The sequence below is a fragment of the Bicyclus anynana genome, chromosome 7 (genome assembly GCF_947172395.1).
Source record: "Bicyclus anynana chromosome 7, ilBicAnyn1.1, whole genome shotgun sequence".
NCBI classification, from domain to species: Eukaryota; Metazoa; Arthropoda; class Insecta; order Lepidoptera; family Nymphalidae; genus Bicyclus; species Bicyclus anynana.
The window spans coordinates 15,108,110-15,130,763 of record NC_069089.1 but is presented as its reverse complement, the minus strand read 5'-3'; the positions used below and the strand labels follow the sequence as shown (position 1 = coordinate 15,130,763).

The following is a 22,654-nucleotide window of genomic DNA, read 5'->3' as shown; positions in this document are numbered from 1 at the left end:
TTCCCATAACTCTAGGGTTATATTCTTTAAGGATAATTAATTAAAATGTCTGAGGAACATGTGTTTTAAAATGAATATTTTCGGAGTAAAAAAAAATCTTTTGTAAATATATCTTAAATTGTGTCCCAATCGCATTCTTATATTATGACCTAGCCAAACTTATTCCGCATTGGGCCAGCGTGGTGGACTATAATTGGCCTAACCCCTCTCATTGTGAGAGGAGACTCGAGCTCAGCAGTGAGCCGAATATGGGTTGATAATGATGAAACTTATTCATTGATAAATATCATGAACTACGAGTAGCTTACTAGTGAAGTGTGGAGTGCCAGTTGCAATATCTCGTCGATATCGACAGTCTTATAACTACGATCATGTATTTTAAAACGCAAGGATCGATAAAGGCGTGTGTTGAAGTTATGGGAAATACTCCCGGGCACCCTGTGTAATGTAAGTTAAAACAAAATTGTGAATTTATAGTGGAGTAGCTAAAATACGGATCATTTTTGCGGAGATTTTGTATGCACGTAACATAATATCTAATAGTATAAAATCGTTATCGTAATCGTATCGTTTAAATCGTCGCTAACTATGGGCCTCATAAGAAGGCTCAGAATCACACAGCGGGCGATGGAACGAGCTATGTTAGGAGTATCTCTGCGTGATCGAATCAGAAATGAGGAGATCGGCAGAAGAACCAAAGTCACCGACATAGCTCAACGAGTTGCGAAGCTAAAGTGGCAATGGGCGGGGCACATAGTTCGAAGAGCCGATGGACGTTGAGGTCCCAAATTGCTGGAATTTGGACTAGTAAGCGCAGTGTTGACCGACCCCCCGCCAGGTGGACTGACGACATCAAGCGAGTCGCAGGGATTCGCTGGATGCAGGTGGCTCAGTATCGTGATGTTTGGAAGTCCCTACAAAAGGCCTATGTCCTGCAATGGACGTCCATCGGCTGATATGATGATGATGATGACCAAATCGTTGTTTGGAGCATTATTCGCACTCACAGTCAAACGCCTTGGTCTTTTTAATATTTTTACAACACTCAGTACATTCGAGGGAGTCGAAGTTGTCCACGTCTAACGGCCAGTAGTCTTTGGGAGCGTATTCACTTCTCCTGAATATCTGTTGGTCGATGAGCGCCCAGCACCATAGATAGTTCTTGTTTCTCAACAACTTGAGGTTGGAGTCCACGACCGCGTTGATAGCCCGACGAGCAACCGCATCACGTTCTGATGACGTGTTGAAGGAAAGGTTCCGTATGTTGCATCTGAATACCTGTTATAATGACTAATGATCATCATCACCAATAGTTTTTTTTTGTTTCAATATGGCTTTGCAATACATTTAGCCAGTTATCAAGTAATTTTCCAAACTAACCACTTTGGATCGTGCCGCGTTGCAAAACCAGCTCATGACTAAGGGGCCCGTGTGGGTTCGAAACTAGTCGGGCATATTCTGACGTTGTATCACGTAAGATAGCTGTGTTTCATAAATAATTAATATGAATAACCCTCACGATAGTTAAAATTTTATTAAATAATTTGCCCTGTTTTGCTAGAGTTGATCGAAAAAATCGAATTAATCACATAAAACTCTTTTTCAACCTTCACTATCAGCAATGGTTTTTTAAATGGCATGCTTACAATTACCTACCTGTAGTCTCGACGGCCTCCGTGGCGCAGTGGTATGCGCGATGGATTTACAAGACGGAGGTCCTGGGTTCGATCCCCGGCTGGGCAGATTGAGATTTTCTTAATTTGTCCAGGTCTGGCTGGTGGGAGGCTTCGGCCGTGGTAGTTACCTCCCTACCGGCAAAGACGTACCGCCAAGCGATTTAGCGTTCCGGTACGATGCCGTGTAGAAACCGAAAGGGGTGTGGATTTTCATCCTCCTCCTTGACAAGTTAGCCCGCTTCCATCTTAGACTGCATCATCGCTTACCATCAGGTGAGATTGTAGTCAAGGGCTAACTTGTAAAGAAATAAAAAAAAAAAAAGTCTGTGGCAACTTGCCTAATGCTTACAATTACTTATGCTACTGCAACTGCGTTGTTGGTTAAATGGAAGCATAAGTGGCTTCGGAACACTATGTGGCACCGGAACACGAGTAATTTAAAGTCTAAATTCATACACATATATCAATCAAGTAGTTTTAGTTTACAAGCACTTTTAGAAAAAGAGCCATCTTAATGTTATGATTATATATTCTCATAAAAAAACTAATCTGTCCGCCTGAACAGTACTTGCAGACTGTGTCACAGAAAACATATGTACAGGGTCGATGTTTTTGATGAGATGTAGGTACCTATATGTTTTTTTTAATTATTACCGTTAATTTATTATGGTCATGCTTCTGTGTACATATATCGTTAAGTCCATTGGTTAGGTTGGTCTATTTGAGTTTGGAACACGAGGCCCTGAGTCGAGATGTGTAATACTGAGCGATTTAAGCTATTTTCTAAGAAATTTTCTCGGCCTAGAAGTTGTATCCTTGGGGAAATATGTCTGATCGTTTGCCTTGCCATATATGGCTGTGGACCTATTAGCCAATCAGTCAGTGGCAAATTCCTTAAGCTTAAATTAAGGAACTGGATTTACCTCGTGTCCACACATCTCTATCACGCACAAGTTAACGAAATCCACTGGAACCAGGTCGACACGGAACCCCAACTTTTGAAGGTGCTCTGATAAATAGGTACCAAGGTTTTAAGTGTTGTTTAAAGGTATGTTTTGTTGTGTATTATTTAAGTAGGTAGGTATAAATATGTACACGTTTATACTCTATGTTTTCCTAAACCAAATATCAGATTATAATGAAACTAGGTATGATTTATTTATTAGTATTGCAACGTTCACGGAGTACGAATTCAAATAGTAAGTATTTTAAAAACCTGGATAGCATTGAAAAAATAAAGAAATCTGAGAGACAGGTAAGTACAGCTCTTTTACTCTCACTTCCAGCAAGCGACATTTTTAATAAAAAAATCAACAAGTAACGCTTCGGTATCAACCTATATTGGGCTCATTGCAGAGCTCGAGTCTCCTCGAGGCCACTAGTTACGCTGGCCCAATGCGGATTTGCAGACTTCACACACGCAGAGCATTAAGAAAATTCCCTGGTATGCAGGTTTCCTCACGTCGTTTTCCGTCACCGTTTGAGACACGTGATATTTAATTTCTTAAAATGCACACAACTGAAAACTTGGAGGTGCATGCCCCGGACCGGATTCGAAACCACACCCTCCGGAATCGGAGGCAGAGGTCATATCCACTGGGCTATCACGGCTCGTAACGCTTATCTACTCAGAAATATAATCCACGTAATAGCCCAGTAGAAAAATGTATGGGAATGACTGATCTTGATCACGTGAGTTGTCGATAGCAAATGTCATTCCCATACATCTTTCTAGTCTACGAAGCGTTAGCGATCGTAGAAAGAGAATCGACGTGCCTCTTGGCTAGGGGGGCTGTAGCCCACCATATAGACTGATCAGTGATTAGACAAATATCCTCATCTTTATCTGTGGTTTTTATTATGTTTAGTTTTTACTAAATCTAGGTCTGAACTCTGGTCACACTTAAGGGCCAATGGAGTCCGGGGGCCCCATATCATTGATACGGCGATAGCTACGTCCCTGTCCATTACGAGATGAAGTTGACGTTAATGGAAATTACCTCTAATGCCTCGTAGTTTCTGAGGTTTGTGACAAACCGTGTAGAATGAATCATGTGGGCCGTAGTAGATTCTTACATATTGTATAGACATTATTGATATTTAAATAAATACAATCATCAAAACACTATAAAACCATCTAAAAATTAAATAAACAAGATATCAAAATACCTATTTCAGCTTTGACGTAGTACATAATATGACAGTTAAAGTAGAGGTCATATAAATTAGTGATAATAGGAATAGGTTCAATACGAAATAAGTAGATAAAATATCTACAATTCCGTCAATAACTCCGTCCTACTCTAAGTACATATTAGGTACCATAGAATTATAACTCGTAAATCTATGTTAGGTACCTACTACATATCAATACATATTCGTATCTATAAAAATAAACACATATTTTCTGTGATTTAAAAATTGTTTATTGATTTGATTTAAGAATTGTGTTTGCTCAAGTGCAAAACTAGTTATGTTTGTCCAGGCCAATATTTGGAACGACTGAACCGATAATAATGGGACTTATGGGAATAGAACCCACATTCTGTTGAAAAAATAGCTTCAATTTTCGATTTGTGGATAATGTCGAATTGTTTTTCAACACAGTAGATGACATAAAAATAATGATTCAAAATTTAGAACTACAAAGCAAATCAGCTGTGTTATCTATGAATATGAAAAAAAACCAAACTAATTGGAAGTACGGGATGAATCAATAAATATTGAAATAAATAAAACTAAATTAGAAGTTGTAGATATAGGTACACATGCTTAGAACAAACCGTATAATTTAAAAATTTGTTAAGAAATAGAAATTAATACAAGGTTGGAATAAATCTATAATGCAACAAACGACAAATGGAGTAGTATAGCAACATCGTTTTGACTGGTAAGAGGCTTCGGCCGTGGCTAGTTACCACACTACCGGCAAAGACGTACCAAGCAATTTAGCGTTCCCGTACGATGCCGTGTAGAAACCGAAAGGGGTGTGGATTGTCTTCCTACTCCTAACAAGTTAGCCCGCTACCATCTTAGAAAACATCGTCTCTTACTATCAGGTGAGGTTGTTGTCAAGAGCTAACTTGTCAAGAAAAAAAAATGTGGTGCCCAAGAGATGACAAAAGAAAAAGAGTCAGACCTATTACCAGATGTAAAGACGATCTAATTGCCTTCGAAGGTACATACTGGACCCAAGCAACAATGGATAGGACATAGTGGAAAAGGAAGGGGCCTTTGCCCAGCTGTGGGATGAACTATATGTTTAAAGAATATTATACTGAAAAATATTACGAAATTTCAGATTGTTTAAGGCTTAAATCCTACTAATATTATTAACACGAAAGTTTGTATGGATGTCTGGATGTTTGTTACTCTTTAACGCCGCTACTACTGAAGCGATTTGGCTGAAATTTGGAATGGAAATAGATTTTACTCTGGATTAACACATAGGCTTTAAATCCCGGAAAAATCCATGGTTCCCAAGGGATTTGTGAAAAAATGAATTTCACGCGGACGAAGTCGCGGGCGTCCGCTAGTAAATAAATAAATGCGTACAAAATTATATAATTTATTTATAGAGTTTCGGCTTTTTATTCAGAGGGCCTAGTGGCAGTTTGATTTTGTGACGATCGCGTTGAAATAAACGCGAATTACTAAGGAATTGAAACAGCGTCATCTAGTGGCACTACTGCATAACTGTTTAAATTCCATATAAATTCGCGTTTACGTCAACGCGATAGTCAGTATGAAAATATTGTAAACTCCCACTAGGCTCACTGTTGATATTTTTACGCCTACTACTGTCACCCCGGTAGGTACAAAACTGTCACGAATTTTCTTCTAGTCTAGTGCTAATACATTTATTTGTCCCTTAGTTTCAATTTAAGCGGTATGCCATCGACCACTCCTTGTATAACGTTGAGGCGATGGTTGATCTTCAGTTTCCTTTGGGTTTTCTTGCCTGGCTCCACGGAAAACTTGTGCAAGACGGCAGCTAGACCTGCCAGCGACTGCATTTGGCCCAAGCGAGCTCCTAGAACAAGGAATATTTAGTTACAGCATGTTTAATTGACAGAGAGGCAAATATAGCGACATCTTATATCGTGTTTTAAGGCGAGAAAAGTTCTTAGGTAGGTACTATAAAAAGATCTTACAGTGGAATTCATAGACGTTGTAGGGCCACCCCCAGGGTATCATTCACCCGCCGAGTATCAAATTATCAAATTCTCAAACAAATAGAGGTTAAATTCGACACTCAGCGACTGAATGATCCCCTGGGGGTGCCCCTACAACGTCTATGAATTCCACTGTTAATGACAACGATACATGGAAGCAATCGGCTCTGTCTTTAAACAAGACAGATAATATTATCTTTGTCTGTTTGTATGATCGTTCCAGCTAATTTCTAAAACTTCTAGACCGTATTGCGCGGGTTTGTTACTGTTTTTGTACCACTTTAGTACTATTTGGATACTTATATATTTGGGTTTGAGTAAGGTATGTCGTGTCCCGGGTAGCGGTTATGGGTGATAAATAATAGTAGGCTCCACTGATAAAACACTTATATTGACTATCAGTTACAACGGTTAGGTAACGACTGGCGACAAACCGCCCGTATTGACTTCGTCATAATTACGAAAATGCTTAAGTAGCATTTTCATTTACAATCTATGTGTGTGTGACCACCACATCATTCCACCCCCTTTTTTTTTTTTTTTTTACAGAAAACAATGTATAGGTAGTATAGGGGTGTCATTCTTAACACTATAAGCACAATGCTGACAAAACGTTTCACGAGGAGCATACACTTGTTACACTTAAACTAATGAACTCTGTAAAGCTAACAACAAAAAAAAATTTAAACATATAAATGACAATGTAAATTTTGTATAAGTGTAATATTATGTAAACAATTTTGTAGAACACCTTCAAATACAATTACTTTAAGCAGAATATGGTTTTTACTTTAACATTGCACAACTAATTTCTTAAAATTATAAACATGACGAAACAATTAACAATAATGCAACTAAGCATAACGTGCAGGTACGCGGCTGACGCGACCACTGCTCGTTGTTTTGCATTTTACACCGTTGGTATTATAAGGGACCGTACACACTGTGACTTTCTTTTTTAAAATCGGTTCCGTAGTTTTTGACGACATAGTATTTTGGGGATTATCGTTTTCCTCCAAAATATAAGCTGGTTTCAACCGATCTATAGAAACTATAACCTGACGTGTGGGTAATTGGACCTTAAAAACTTTCTCTGTCCTGCTAATTACTCGGTACGGACCGTCGTAAGGCGCTTGGAGAGGCTTACGCACCGCGTCGTTCCTGATAAATACTTTGTCACAAGTGTGTAAATCCTGGTGAACAAAAATTTTTCTCGAGTCTTTATTGACCCTTTTAACAGGTTTTAAATCATTAATTATACTTTTTAATTTGCTTACATAACTAGAGCTATCTAAAATATTATCCTTACTTATATCATAAAATTCACCTGGCAGCCTAATACTTGTGCCGTATACCATTTCAGCACAACTAACATTAGTGTCTGCCCGTACAGCGGCTCTTAAACCTAGTAAAACGGTTGGTAGTTCTTCTACCCAACTTTTAGTTGACAGTCTAGCCATAAGTGCTGCTTTTAAAGATCTGTGCCACCGTTCTATCATCCCATTACTCTGCGGGTGATAAGCGGTAGTGCGGATCTTTTCAATACCCATAAGATTCATGAGTTGCTTGAAAAGATTACTCTCGAAACAACGACCTTGATCGGAAGTACACTTAAAAAATACTCCGAAACGCGTTATATAGTTTTCATAAAGAGCTTTGGCTACTACTTCAGCTGTGATTTCTTTAATTGGGACAGCTTCTGGCCAACGCGTACCTCTATCTATCATAGTCAAACAGTATCTATATCCCTCGGGTGATGTATTGAGAGGGCCTATTATGTCAATCATTAAGTGACTAAAACGATCTACTTTCTCGAAAATACCTAAATCGGATACAGTATGCTTTTGAATCTTAGATCGTTGACATGGGATACAGGCCTTAGCCCATCTTCGGATATCTTTTTTCATACCTACCCAAAAGTATCTATCTCTAACCATTTTGTTGGTAGCGCGAATACCCGGGTGACTTAAACTATGAATTGCATCGAAAGCGATACGTCTAAAACTTTCCGGTAAGTATGGTCGGACCTTATTAGTCGATGTTTCGCAAACAACGCAACTATCGGTGCCTGGCATCACGATGTTTTTGTATTGTATTTTTTTCTTTAGTTCGCTTAACTCTTCGTCATCATTTTGTACACGTGCGAGTTCCGTGAAATCAATGACCGTAGGACAAACAATTTCTTCCACGCGGGACAAAGTGTCAGCTACTATGTTATCTAACCCGCTCACGTGGCGTATGTCCGTAGTGAATTCGCTAATGAACATTATCTGTCTAGCTCGCCTAGGTAGCTCTTTCACGCTACCTATCTTTGAAAAAACATAAATTAGAGGTCTATGGTCAGTATACACAATAAAATTACGACCTTCTATCATATATCGAAAGTGAGCTATCGCCGAATAAATGGCTAATAACTCTCGATCATAGGTACTATATTTCCTTTGTGCTTCCGAGAACTTTTTAGAAAAATAAGCAATAGGTTTCCATACGTTACCTTCTCTTTGCTGTAGAACCGCACCCATGCATGACTCTGAAGCATCCGTCATAAGCGCCAAAGGTTTGTCTATCGCAGGATACGTTAACGTCGCGGCGTCACTTAGGCTCTGTTTACACTGCTCAAACTGAGCGTTTGCTGAATCAGTCCAAGCGATTTTTGACTTATCTTTTTTTTTGTATTCGTTAAATAGCGATCCAACTCAGACTGCTTTTCAGCGGCACCTGGTATGTGTGATCTATAGAAATTTAACATACCTAAAAATCTCCGGAGTTGGTCCACAGTAGCTGGCCTCGGAAACTCGATGATGGCTTTCACCTTCTCGTCGAGTGGACGAATCCCTTCCGTTGTTACTTCATGGCCTAAAAACTCCATTTTTGTCTGTTCGAAACAACACTTTGATATATTCAGAGTAATACCGAACTTCTCTAAGCGACTAAATACTTCCTCTAAATGTTTTCTATGCTCGTCGACGTTGTTACTTGCAATTATTATATCATCTATATACACGAATAAAAAATCTAAGTCTGGGAGTACGCCATGACACATAAAACGCTGAAAACTTTGGCCAGCATTTCGAAGGCCAAAAGGAAGTCTGATGAACTCGAAAGCCCCGAAAGGGGTTGACACAGACGTCTTTTCAATGTCCATCTCGTTAACTGGTATGCAATTGTAAGCTCTGTTTATATCTAACCGTGAAAAAATTTTCTTACCAGCGAGTAAGTACGTGAAATCGCGTAACCTGGGTATAGGGTAACTATCAGGCTTAGTAATAGCATTTAAGCGCCTATAGTCACCACATGGCCTTATCTGCCCATTTTTTTTAAGCACTATATGCAGAGGGCTTGCCCACGCGCTTTTACTGGGTCTGCATATTCCCATTTCACACATTAACCGAAATTCCTCTTTAGCCTTAGCGTATCGGTCTGGCGGTAACGGTCTTGCTCGACATTGAACAGGCGGACCGTTCGTCTCGATGTGATGACAAACGCTATGCTTAGGAACTTCCTTAAAAGATACCGGTTTAGTTAAATCTGGATATTTAGCTAACAAACTATAATGTGGGTGTTGATTATGAATTGTAGTTATTGAACTTTCCATGCACTGTGACATACTAGCAATAACATTAAAATTTGTTACCTGATCCACTAGTTTCCGTTTACTAAAATCTACCACTAACTTATACTTAGTTAAAAAATCGGCTCCTATTATAGGCTGTCTAACGTCAGCAACTATAAATGTCCACCGAAATGCTCTCCTTAACTTTAAATTTAATACTAAACTATGCAACCCAAATGTCTTAATAGGTGTACCGTTCGCGGCATACAGTCTATAGTCCTCGCACGCTCTATTTTTCTCGCGCACTGCCCACCGGGGTAACACCGACACATTAGCACCACTATCTATTAAAAACCGTAATTTACTGTTTTCGTCAGTTATACACAAGCGGTAATTTATCGATGGGTCACAGCCTCCCGCCGCAGACAGGACCGAAGCTAGTTTTCCGCACTGCCAGTAGGCTGGTTCGATGTCTTCCACGTACACGGTTGAACACATTTGTGTGCTCGGGCTCTAAACTTATAGTGGTAGTAGCAAAGCCAGTCTGGATCTGCCGGTGTCCTCTTCCTGCTACCGCTAGTGTTGCGCGTACGTGGCGCGCCGTGTGACCGTGATCGGCTTCTTCCACCGCTACGCTGGGAATTTTCAATTTTTCTTAGTCGTTCGCCCAGCTTGTGGATCTCCGCTATGACATCTGGAGAATCACTCCTTGCACTCCGTACTGCGGCCACCCCCTGTATAGGCATTGCATTTTCTGTCACCTTGTCTGCCATTCTGGCCAAAGCGTTAATATCGCTTAAACCTGATGCCGTGAGTATTCCTCTCACCCATCCCGGCAAATGGTTTTGCCAAAGGATGGTAAGGGTTTCATCTGTAACTTTGCCACTTGCCAGCTCTTGCATTTTCCTCAGCAACTGCGATGGCTTCTGGTCGCCAAGCTCCATTTCAGATATCAATTTTTGTACCTTTCTATTTTCTGACTCCTCATAAATGTCAAGTAATCTTGTTTTTAATGTATCATATTTACCATTTTCCGGCTGTTTGACTAATATGTCTGTCACTTGTTGTATAACATCTTTTCCTAATTTCGATATGACAAACTGAAATTTCGCCTCGTCAGACATCTTCTGCGGGTGTAGCACTGCCTCCGCCTGTATGAACCAGTGTCGCGGCAAATCCGTCCAAAATTCAGGAATTCTCGCCGATACAGACACGCCGGAAACTGACACCTCTGGTTGAGCCATTTTAAATTCCAATGTGTGAGTCGTTACGTGTTGCTACCCGTGCAAAATAACCGCTAATAAAACCGAGTCGGGTCACCACTTTTGTACCACTTTAGTACTATTTGGATACTTATATATTTGGGTTTGAGTAAGGTATGTCGTGTCCCGGGTAGCGGTTATGGGTGATAAATAATAGTAGGCTCCACTGATAAAACACTTATATTGACTATCAGTTACAACGGTTAGGTAACGACTGGCGACAAACCGCCCGTATTGACTTCGTCATAATTACGAAAATGCTTAAGTAGCATTTTCATTTACAATCTATGTGTGTGTGACCACCACACTGTCTATCTATTGGTAGAGCTAGCTCATATTATAAGAAATACTTAACATATTACATAAGCTACTTTTAATAAACAAATCTAAAATTCCGTGAGGACGACTTCTCTGGTATCACTTAAATTGTACTATTTCATGTAAACTGTGACATTTATAAATATACTAGCGGACGCCCGCGACTTCGTCCGCGTAAATTTCGATGTCAACTTTACTACCCTACCCCTACCCTACCACTACCCCAACCCTACCCTACCACTACCCGAACCCTACCCTACCACTACCCCAACCCTACCCTACCCAACCCCTACATCTACCCTACCCTACCCTACCCCTACCCCCACCCTACCGCTACCCTACCGCTACCCTATCCCTACCCTACCCCTACCTTACCTACCCCCATCCTAGGGTACGGGTAAGGTAGGGGACCTTCCCCGTACCCTATCCCTTTCCTACCCCTATCCCACCCGTACCCCTATCTCACGCCTATCCTACCCCTACCCTACCACTTCCCTATCCTACCCGTACCTCTACCCTACCACTACCCTACCTCTACCCCTACCCTACCACTACCCTAAACCCGGCCCTAAACCTACCCTACCCCTACACTACCCCGACGCTTCCCTACCCGTACCCTACCCGTACCTTACCTACCCTATAACTTCTCTATCTTACTCCTACCCTTAGCAAAATCGGTCCAGTCCTTCGAGAGTGGTGGTATGACCAAGAGAATAGAAAGCTACGTTATTTGCGAGTGTCATAGGCTATGTTTGATCCCCATATTCACACGGGAACGGTAACTACGTAAATGAAAGCGCCGGGCGTCATATAGCGGAATTTTTGCGTCTTTTAGAAATTTTGTATTATCTCCGAAACTATTTAAGTAATTAACATACTGTAAAGGGCAAATCTTATCTCCATAATATCCTTGTGATTATTAAATAATTTATTTTAATAAGGATTAAAGTTAAGTTGTATAAATAATGACGTAAACCTAAGTATATAAAATAAATAATTTTTAAAACACAAAAGGTACTATATCTGCTAATATATAGAAGATAGATTTATGGTGTCGCGGAATTTTTTGTAGAACTTTTAAAGATACATAATGTCTCCATACATTAATTTCAATTTTACACAATAGTTAAGGCAGCGCATGCGAATAAGTCTGTTTAAGAGGATTTTCAGTCCGACCTGTATGACAAAAACTGTGATAACTCGGCTAATATATATGATACCAATATAAAATATAGCCTATAGCACTCCCCGATAATGTAGCATTCTATTGGTGAAAGAATTTTTAAAATCGGACCAGTAGTTCCGAAGATTACCCCATTTAAAAAATGTGACAAACTTACAAACTTTACCTCTTTATAATATTAGTATAGATTTAAATTAATTATCGTAGTTAGTTGTTATAGAAACTGTATTTTGGCAGCTCTTCTTGGTCGAACTTGCTTTAGATTTATTTAGTAGGTTTATTTTTCAAAATACTTGTATTAAGTTTGCTTCCTCCGGAATTTTGACCGCCTCCGTGGCACAATAAGTTCGATTCCCGGCTGGGTCGATTGAGGTTTTCTTAGCTAGTCCAGGTCTGGCTGGTAGGAGGTTATAGCCGTGGCTAGTTACCAGTTACCACCCTATAGGCAAAGACGTACCGTCAAGCAATTTAGCGATTTGGTACGATGTCGTGAAGAAACCGAAAGGGGTGTGAATTTTCATTCTCCTCCTAACAGGTTAGTCCGCTTTCATCTCAGATTGCATCATCACTTACCCTTAGGTGAGATTGTAGTCAAGGGCTAACTTGTAAAGAATAAAAAAATGCTGCAAAAAAAAATTAAAAATAATTAATTGGAATTTGATGGAGTAGTAACGTTAGCTCGCTTTGTATTGGAGTAGTAACTAACAGTCGGGGTAGGGGCACCCCTAGGGGATCACTCGTTGAGAGTCAAATTCTCAAACAAAAAGAGGTTAAATTCGTCACTCAGCGGCTGAATGATCTCCTGGGGGTGCCCCTACAACGTCTGAATTCCACTGTTAACCGGACAAAGCCTTCAACAATAACGGGTTTTATTCAATCTACTAGGTAATTAAAAAATCTCCATCTTAATTTTTGTAGGTACATAAGATAATTATTCCTGTAATAATAAAGATAAGTTCAAATTAAACTACTTATTGCAAAAGATAACTACAATCAGTACCGCACCCAATTTTGAATGTAAATATAAGATAACAAAAAGCATAACAATTTATGTAACAACAAAAAACAAAAATACCGGCCAAGAGCGTGTCGGGCCACGCGTGGGGTTCCGTAGATTAAGTTAGCACTTTAATCCCTTATGTAAAGCACAAAAATACGATACAAAATCATTCTCACTTTGCATGTAGGGAACCCAAATTTTTTTTTTCAAATATCATTTTTACCACTTAATTGACGTAATTAATATAAATATGATTATTAAATCTCGTCTTTCTAGTTTTAACAGATTCTGAGTTATACACTATTAGACAACTTTATCTTTTTAGTTAACAATTAAAAAAGTATGCAATTTTTGATTTCCAATTACGCTTTTTAAGTTGGTCGACTATTAATTATTACACTTTAAATAGCAATTGTTAATTAGCCGTTATAGTTTTCCTTGTAATTTCATTATATATCCTACTTTCATGAATCCATAAATAACCGTTTAGCCAGTAGAGGGTGGGGACAATTGTCTCTAACAAAAATTAGCTCTTAAAAGCTTAGTATTTTACAAACGGAGCCCTAAATCGAAATATAGTGTTAGAAAACCCCTCACAACTTTCAAAGACCTATCTAACGATACCCCATACTCTGAAATAAACTAGCAAAAAAAAATTCATCCCTACTTTGCATATCAGGGAGGTACCTACCTTAAAAAAATATTTTTCAAGATTTTATTTTATGACTTGGTTCACATTTTTAATTTACAGCTTTCTAATAGTAGTAGGTCTCTGCGCTAAACCGCGGACGGACGGACGGACGGACAGACGGACATGACAAAATTACTAGGGTTCCTTGTGGACTACGGAACCCTAAAAAAGAAGCAAGTAATTATTTCAAGTTAATTTTGTAGGAAAGTTTTAACTTTAGATAATAAATAAGTAGAGGACGCCTGCAACTTCGTCCGCGTGAAATTCAGTTTTTCACAAATTCCACAGGGAATATGGATGTTTACGAGATATAAATAATATAAATTATCTATCTCTATCCCAAATTTCAGCCAAATTCCTTCAGTAGCTATGGCGTAGAGTAGGAAGAAACATATTAACACATAAAATAATATGTGTTAATATATATGTGTGTGTGTGTGTGTAAATCCTAGTTAAATATTTTCCACCAAGTTTAAGCTACTATATTAACTGTTGATCATACTTTAACTTTAGATTAAAAAAAGAAAAATTTAACTTAGAACTCATACGCACCTATGCAACTTCGCGGACCTTCACCAAAAGGCATGTAAATATATTTTTGACGCGTCGCATCTTCCTTTATGACCCTATCAATCATAAATACATCAGGGTTATCGAAGTATTTCTCGTCAGTTTGTAACGCTTGAATGGGAATAATAATTTTAACACCAGGGTCTATTGTTAATCCAAGTTCTTTGATAGTGTATTGTTTCGCACAATCTCTATGTAGAGTAGCGACAGAGGGAAATAAACGCATGGACTCCTTGAACGCCTTATCTAAGAGTGTCATCTCTGCCACGGAGTCGTAACATAATTTGTTATCATGTTTCAAAAGAACTTGATCGATCTCATCCTGTATTTTCCTTTGTATCTCTGGATTTAAAGCCAGTTCGAGCAGAGTGTAGCTAGTGGCTGAAGATGAGGTTTCGAAACCGGCAGCAAAGAATACGAAAACTTGCGCTATTAAACAGTTCAGATCCATATCCATTTCGACCTTCTTGGGCGTGCCATCTGCTTCTTTGTGTTCTATAGAGTCTCCCGTTATTCGACCTTTGGCCGCTAAATCCAAAAGGAGGTCTATAAAATCATTTCGGCCCGAAGACTTAAAGTTACGTTGTTGAAAAATTTTCGTTATTAAATCAATGAAAACGTTTTCTCCATCTTTCTCCATGATGGTCACCATTCCTCGGACTTCGGGGAATAATTCCCATATCCCAAATAGGAAGACGTCTCTTAGCGAACGTTTGAAAACGTTCTTGCCAATTTCTCTGAACATAGAATTTTCATTGTTAATGGTATCCATTTCGATACCGAATCCACAGGCTCCAATAAATTCGGTAGTGAATCGTGCCATCAGTTCTCGCGCGTCGAAGTCGCCGCCTTTGTTCACTATGTCCTTACCTAATTTATCAAGCTTTTCTGCACATTTTATTATCAATGGAAACATGGCTTTCAATTTAGCAGTAGTGAACGCAGGTGTTAATCTGGCACGTAAAAGTTTCCATGTGTCTCCATCAACGTTGAATAGGTTACCCATAAGAGGTTCCTTTTTGTGGTCTCTGCCCAAACCACGAGGGTAAAAATGATCAAAATGCACATTCAAAATGTCCCTCGCTATATCCGGGTCTCGGATGATCAGGTTTGGTGTTACTCCGGTAAAATATCCCACTACTTTCTCGTCAGGATACTTTTTGTACATTTCGTTTGCAATTGCGGTAAGGCTTTTGATAGCGAACACATTTCTAAAATGATTACCGAATAAAGGCAAAGGTGTGTCATGCTTAACTCCCCTTTTGATCCAATAGTCGTGATTTCTGGTTGTGTAAATATATGCCAAAAATAGTAACACTATCGCAAGTAACAAAAACATCTTAGCAAACTGATGCAAGGTCCGACACTGCGAATTGTCTGTATGAAATTTAGTATTTATGCCAAATGTGTATATTAAATTTTATCTACTTACATTAACTACAGTTGACACTGACGATGATAAAGATAAAGTTATTAATAACAGTTTATTATAATTTGTTAATAGACCTATCATTTGGCATAATTAAAGTCCTTTATTTAAGAAATATGTTTAAACTTAAATCAATACCGTATTTTTTTTAAATTGTATCATTTATCGTTTCTATCACAACTTTTAAATAAACACTAATTACAAGAGGAGCTTTAGGACCGACCACATTATAATTGTGTACAGGTGTGCTTACAATTTGCACTTAAGCAAGTTATATAGTATAACCTGATAGTTAGACAACCATACGTCTGGCTATGGGCGGGATAGTCCCACTTTTAGGCTACCTGTCCCGCTGTCTCCAGTCGGCGATGAATCGTCCCGTATTTACAAATTGATCGAGAATGTATAATTTATTTTTTCGCGATTTATTTACAACTAGTGGACACCCGCAACTTCTTCCACGTGGAAATCGATGCAAACCTTCGACCTCTTGTAATAACTAGCTGACACCGCACGATTTTACACGCGTGGTTCCCGTTCACGTAGGAATACAGGGATAATATATAGCTTATAGCCTTTCTCGATAAATGGGCTATCTAACACAGAAATAATTTTCCAAATCGGACCAGTAGTACCTGAGATTAGCGCGATTAATCAATCAATCAAACAAACAAATTCTTCAGCTTTATAATATTAGTATAGTATAGATTTCTCATTTGTCATGTTTTATATAAATAATAAATAGTCCTATAATTTTACAAAAAAGAATTCAAAATATGAACGATTTATATTTAAAAAACTTCAACCACTAGGGGTAGATTTGTCAAAAATCTTTAATGACATTATTCTTAGTATTTTTCTAGTACCAATTTTTAGAAATATAATTTGTAAAATTAAGTAGTTATCAAACAAACTTTCTTACGAAACAAACGACTTAATTTCCGCGATAACAACATCCTATGCGTATATATATCTAACAAAAAACACAGACAGACAAATAATAAAAAAAGTATAATATTTTTTTGCCTTAAGTATCGTATAAATAATACCCTCTCAACTATGTTTTTAAGCTTAATCAATGTACAGAATTTGACCTGTCAAAGTTTTATTAAAAGTATAAAGTATAGATTTATTTTAACCGTTCGCAAGAAATGAAAGCCGATATTTTAAAATTAACTCGATTAGGTCACTCTACTGCACTGCGACTTATATTTGATTTAATTGTAATCAATTATTTTAATTGAATAAACAATTATCATAGTGAATAAAAAATATAAACAATTATTGTGTAATAATTACTGTGTAATTATTTCATTTGTGTATAATTTCTTACATAACCAAACCGTGTGTGTATATTTTTCACGTTAACATAATTATGCTAGTTATTATGGAGCAGTGGCGTAGCTTGTCTTGGAGGGGCCCTGTATCAAAGTAAGTTGGGGGGCCCGAAAAACGAACGGCAAATCCTGAAAATCTCTTTAGTAATTTTTTTTTTCACCGGGAAGCACCAAATTTAGTGAGATTCTAGGTTAAGTCTTACTTATTTTTGCTTTCACATTTAAAGGGGGCCAATGATAGGGGGCCCCCGGTATAGCTTGGGCTATGATCAGTGATTGATAGGGGGGGGGGGGTACCCATATTCGGCTCACTGCTGAGCTTGAGTCTCGATATACAGGATTCTTTACAATGTTTTCCTTCACCGTTTGAGACACGTGATACTTAATTTCTTTAAATGCACACACAACTGAAAAGTTGGCGGTGCATGCCCTGGACCGGATTCGAACCACACCCTCCGGAATCGAAACAGAGAGAGTTTCACATGTATACGAATCATCCTACTTGCGGAGCACATTAAGTAGTAAGTTTTCATACGTGCCACAATGCCCGTGGGAAAACGGGGATAAAATATAGCCTTTATTTCTAGCTAATAATGTAGATTTCAATTGATTTTTTAAAATCGGTCTAATAGTTTCCGTGCCTATTCGTACCAAACAACCAGACAAAGAAAGTCAAATCTTAACACTGAATAATTATTATAGGTAGGTTATTTTAATAACAATTATTAATAATTGATGAACTGAACTATGTGGTCGAGGTTGCAGACAATCGCTAAGTAGGTATTATAATGCAGTATGGCCTTAGTATAGATATCTATCATAATTATTATTACTGATAATAATTTAAGCCTATATTAGATACTAAATGATAATAGTTAGTTATATGCGTTTACGTTGTAGATCAGGCGCTGTGAGGATGTGAGTGTGCATAATCTGAGGACCCCAGTCTATTTACTATTAGTTATAAAATCTAACTAAATCTAAAAAACTAAATCTGTATGTTGTCAGGAGGTTTTGGTTCATTCTTTTGTTATATTCGTACCTTCAGAATATAGAATGACATCTGCAATGCCAATGTTTTTAAGTTCCTTGTGTTTTTCTAATAGATTATCTGTTAGTGTGATAATGTCATGATCAAAAATTAGATATTCTTATTAAAACAAGCAGTAAAACTCATACAAAGCGTTTTGTTGTTTAGTCCATATACCAAAGTTTAGTCCATGTATCAAAGGGGTAAGGTATAACAAAATAATGGACCAAGAAACCTACCAAAATGCATTTTTTTATTTATTTATGTTAGTATTTTTTTATTATTTTCTAGTTAACCCTTGACAAACTCACCTGATGGTAAGTGATGATGCAATCTAAGATGGAAGCGGGCTATTTTTTTAGGAGGGGGATGAAAATTTACACGCCTTTCGGTTTCTACACTACACGACATCGTACCGGAACACTAAATCGCTTGGCGGTACGTCTTTGTCGGTTGGGTGGTAACTAGCCACGGCCGAAGCCTCCCACCAGCCAGACCTCGACCAATTAAGAAAACCTATCGGCCCAGACGGAATCGAACCCAGGACCTCCGTCACTCCACTGCGCCACGGAGGCCGTCAAATAATGCATAATCGTTATAATGAGTTCAAAACTGTAATCAGAATGCGGTCTTCGGATTATGCACACTCATATCGTCACAGCGCCTGGTCCATGTGTGAGAATCAAGGTCGATGTCACCTGACACCTGGGGGTAAAGCGGATTATTTTATTGTCAAACTATTGTTGACATCATTGTTCATTAGGTCAGTCATTCATCAAACAGTGTAGACGACTATGTGGTGAAAAAGTGTATTTTCTTTGCCACGGGTAAATGAGGTAGTGCCAGTGGCGTAACTAGGTAACCAAAGGCCCTGAGCCTGTAGCCAAGTGGCAAAATTAAAAAAATATGGGAATGACAATCGACAGGTCACGTGATCAAGTTGTCGATCTGATTTGTCATTCCCATATTTTGTTGACAGACAGACAGACAGACAAAAAAATCGAAAAAAAATATTTTTAGCTTCAGTATCGATTATTATAATTAATTTTATAATAATCGATACTGAAATATAATAAATAAATAATAAATAAATAAATAAATAATAATAAATAAATAAATATTATTATTATAATGCCCTCCAACTAAATTTTCAAAATATCTTTAATGTACAGAATTCGTATTATAAGTATAGATTCTAGATGGCGCTAGTAGTAGGTACTCTATGCCACGGTAACGTTTGGTGTTACAAATGGTATAAGTAAAACCTCAAATTGCGAATAAATGTATAGAATTCGACCAGTTTTATTATAAGTATAGATATAGATATATAATAAATTTAGATATAGATATAGATATATAATAAGAATAGATTTAGATACCAAAATAGTGAATAGACCAGCAATCCATCCTATGCATAGATACGTACCACCTACATATGAAATCAAAATAAAAAAACTTGACGTACCTACTACCTAGGTATATACAAACGATTTAGAATATAGCATTGGCAAAAAAATACTAAAATTTTTAAGGATATAAACAGCCTGGAGGCAGTGTTTGCTTTTACATATTTACAGACTAGGTAGGTAGAATGTATAACGGTTATGCGAAACATACTCGTGTACCTCGCCAATATCATTCCACTTCCATTACTGGACATAGGCCTCGTATAAGTAATTCCAAACAACTGGGTCTAGACTCTAGAGCCGCCAGCATCTAACGGCTCCTTAGAACCCGTTTGATGTCCTCGGTTCACTTAGTGGGGCAGACCAAACCGCTTTCCGGTGCAAGGTCGCCATAACCTTGAGACTTCAACCTCGATCAGCCCTCGAGTACCTACTCAACTCATATTCCACATTTTAAAATTACAATTTCGAAATCGAATTTCTACCGTAGAATGGTCCAATTAAAAATATGAAAAGGGAAATAGAAAAAGTAATCGAAAGCAAAATATCCATTCCATTAAGTAAATAAATTGCAGTAGTTGCTCCTGCTTTAAGTAATTAGCAAAATATCATGCATTACACAAGTCCGACGACTTTTTGGTTAAATTCGATTAATAATTGACCATCGACATTTATATGCTATGCTGACATTTATATTTTCGATCTCATGTTTTATATTTCATATGTAAACAGTACACACTTAATGTAAACGACCCTATAAAATACATTACTGGAACACGTTGATAACAGGCCACATGTAACATGTATATATTCGCATCAGTTCAAAGCCCTATCCATTGTTTTTGTTTTGTAATTGCTAGGTATATATATATATATATATATATATATATATATATATATATATATATCTATCTCTCTCTTCATAATATCGTTTTTGCAGGTTCTAAATCATCTATATTATAAAGTTGAAGAGTTTGTTTGTTTGATTGAACGCGCTAATCTCAGGAACTACTGGTCCGATTTGCAAAATTCTTTCAGTGTTAGATAGCCCATTTATTGAGGAAGGCTATAGGCTATAAATTATCCCCATATTCCTACGGGAACCTGAACCACGCGGGTGAAACCGCGTGGCGTCAGCTAGTATTTCAATAATTTTACAAGAAATTATAGTTTTTTTCGCGTTTAGACGTGTGGTGAAAGACTTATTTTATGGCTATATATATAATAGAATAGTTAACTAACTAGTTTTTATACTCACCAATACATGCTCGAGGGCCCTCTCCGAACGGCAAATACGCATATTTTGGTCGCTTGTTAAGTTCGTCAGGAGTAAATCTTTCCAAATTGAACTTGTTGGGATTTGGAAAGTATTGTTCATCCATTTGCAGCGCCTGTATTGGAATAATGATTTTCACTCCAGGATCTAAATTGATGTTGAGTTGAGGAATGTTGTATTTGCTAGTGCAAACCCTTTGCAAGACTCCCAATGGAGGGAAAATCCTCATGGACTCTTTGAGCGCCATATCTAAGAGGCTCATTTCTGCTACTGCGTCATAACATAGTTTGTTATCGTATTTTGAGAGCACTTGATCGATTTCGTTCTGAATTTTAGCCTGAAGTTCAGGATTGTGAGCTAGATGATGCAAGGTAGTGCTCGTAGCTGATGATGATGTTTCAAATCCAGCAGCGAAAAACACAAACACCTGCGCAATTAAACACTTCAGGTCCATATCCATTTCAGTTTGTTTAGGTGACCCATCCGGGTGCCTATGCTCAATAGATTCACCAACTATTTTCCCATTCGCCGCCAATTCTAGAAGCAAGTCGATAAAATCATTCCGCCCCGAAGGTTTGTAATTTCGTTGTTCAAAAATTGACACGCATATCCCTGACAGAGTTTTCTCTATTCTCTCATCCACGACACGATATCCTGATTTCCGAAAGAAAGGAAATAAATCCCACAAAGCGAACATGACGACTTCTTTTAAGGTGCGGTTAAATACTCTTTTTCCTAAATTCCTAAACATAGAATTTTCGTTATTAATCGTGTCCATTTCTATACCAAAACCGCACACGCCGATAAAGTCTGTAGAAAACCGAGCCATCAAATCACGTACATCACAATCTCCATCCTCGTTAACTTTAGCTTCGCCTATTTTATAGAGTTTTTCTGCACACTTGATCACAATAGGAAACATAGCTTTCAGTTTTGCTGTAGTGAAGGCTGGTGTTAACCTTTGGCGTAGAAGTTTCCAGGAGTCACCGTCCGCATGAAATAGATTCTTCATTAGAAATTCTTTTTCTTCGTTCCTCGCTAAGCCGCGATGGTGAAAGTGTACAAAATCCACGTTTAATATATGTCTGACTATTTCTGGATCTCGTATAATCAGCTCTGGTGTCGGTCCTCGGAAGTATCCCACGACTTTCTCTTCTGGATATTTATTGTATAAGTCTGTAGTAATGCAAGCCATACTCTTCCACCCCAAACAGTTTAGGAAGTGATTCCCGAATATCGGTATCGGCGGCTCGTGCTTTACATTTCTGATAGCCCAATAATTTCGCGTTCGATTGAGATAGAAATATAAAAAAATTAAGAGACATATTAAAATAGGTACAATCATCTTTACGCGACAAATTGCGAACCGCGACTGTGGAGCTGGAAGTTGCCGGCAAAGATAAAACGTTTTATTTACTTGATTATTAATTAAGGCCGGTTATAAAAAATATGGCTAAAAAATTTCGCGAGACGACAACATAATGTTCATATACAGGATGTCTCGTATATTGCTCGACATACTCTACAGATAACGTTAAAGCCTACTAAAATAACGCTATAAATGTTAGCCGAAATTTTGCAGGTTTTAAGTTATATTAATTTTTCTACAAAATAAAAAAAATCCCTAGCTTTTGAGTACTACCCTTATGTGTTGGATGATTACATACGCGTTGATTTTCTACTTGGAAATTATTTTAAGTTGTTGTTGCAACTAATGTCAGCCACTGACGATCAAGTAAGCTCACATG

General features: G+C 38.0%; 2 protein-coding genes across 3 annotated transcripts; both read right to left on the bottom strand.

Annotated features, from left to right (window-relative positions):
- Nucleotides 1-962: 962 nt before the first annotated feature.
- On the bottom strand, nt 963-4,043 carry LOC112045226 (uncharacterized). The gene is made up of 3 exons (XM_052882417.1): nt 3,677-4,043; nt 2,600-2,685; nt 963-1,278 (listed from the first exon to the last, which is right to left on the bottom strand). Exons 1-3 carry the CDS (start codon nt 3,765-3,767, stop codon nt 994-996), a joined length of 462 nt encoding a protein of 153 aa, XP_052738377.1. The 5' UTR covers nt 3,768-4,043; the 3' UTR covers nt 963-993.
- Nucleotides 4,044-5,228: 1,185 nt separating this feature from the next.
- Nucleotides 5,229-22,289, bottom strand: LOC112045224 (cytochrome P450 6B6). Of its 2 annotated transcripts, none has more exons than XM_024081325.2 (2): nt 20,889-22,289; nt 5,229-5,709 (listed from the first exon to the last, which is right to left on the bottom strand). In XM_024081325.2, the coding sequence occupies exons 1-2, from the start codon at nt 22,249-22,251 to the stop codon at nt 5,537-5,539; spliced, it is 1,536 nt and encodes a 511-aa protein (XP_023937093.2). In that variant the 5' UTR covers nt 22,252-22,289; the 3' UTR covers nt 5,229-5,536. The 2 variants fall into 2 exon arrangements, with proteins under 2 accessions (XP_023937093.2, XP_023937094.2); XM_024081326.2 differs by lacking the exon at nt 20,889-22,289 and adding an exon at nt 14,411-16,514.
- Nucleotides 22,290-22,654: the final 365 nt, after the last annotated feature.

Bases quoted from the DNA above. Each gene is read 5' to 3' on its own strand.
- LOC112045226 (XM_052882417.1), bottom strand. From the start codon at position 3,767: ATGTCTATACAATATGTAAGAATCTACTACGGCCCACATGATTCATTC. The intron at 2,686-3,676 runs GTAATTTCCATT...CCTATTTATCAG, and splicing joins GAAACTACGAGGCATTAGAG to AGCACCTTCAAAAGTTGGGG. The intron at 1,279-2,599 runs GTAAATCCAGTT...TCATTATAACAG, and splicing joins TAGAGATGTGTGGACACGAG to GTATTCAGATGCAACATACG.
- LOC112045224 (XM_024081325.2), bottom strand. From the start codon at position 22,251: ATGATTGTACCTATTTTAATATGTCTCTTAATTTTTTTATATTTCTAT. The intron at 5,710-20,888 runs GTGAGTATAAAA...TCCTTGTTCTAG, and splicing joins GGGCCCTCGAGCATGTATTG to GAGCTCGCTTGGGCCAAATG.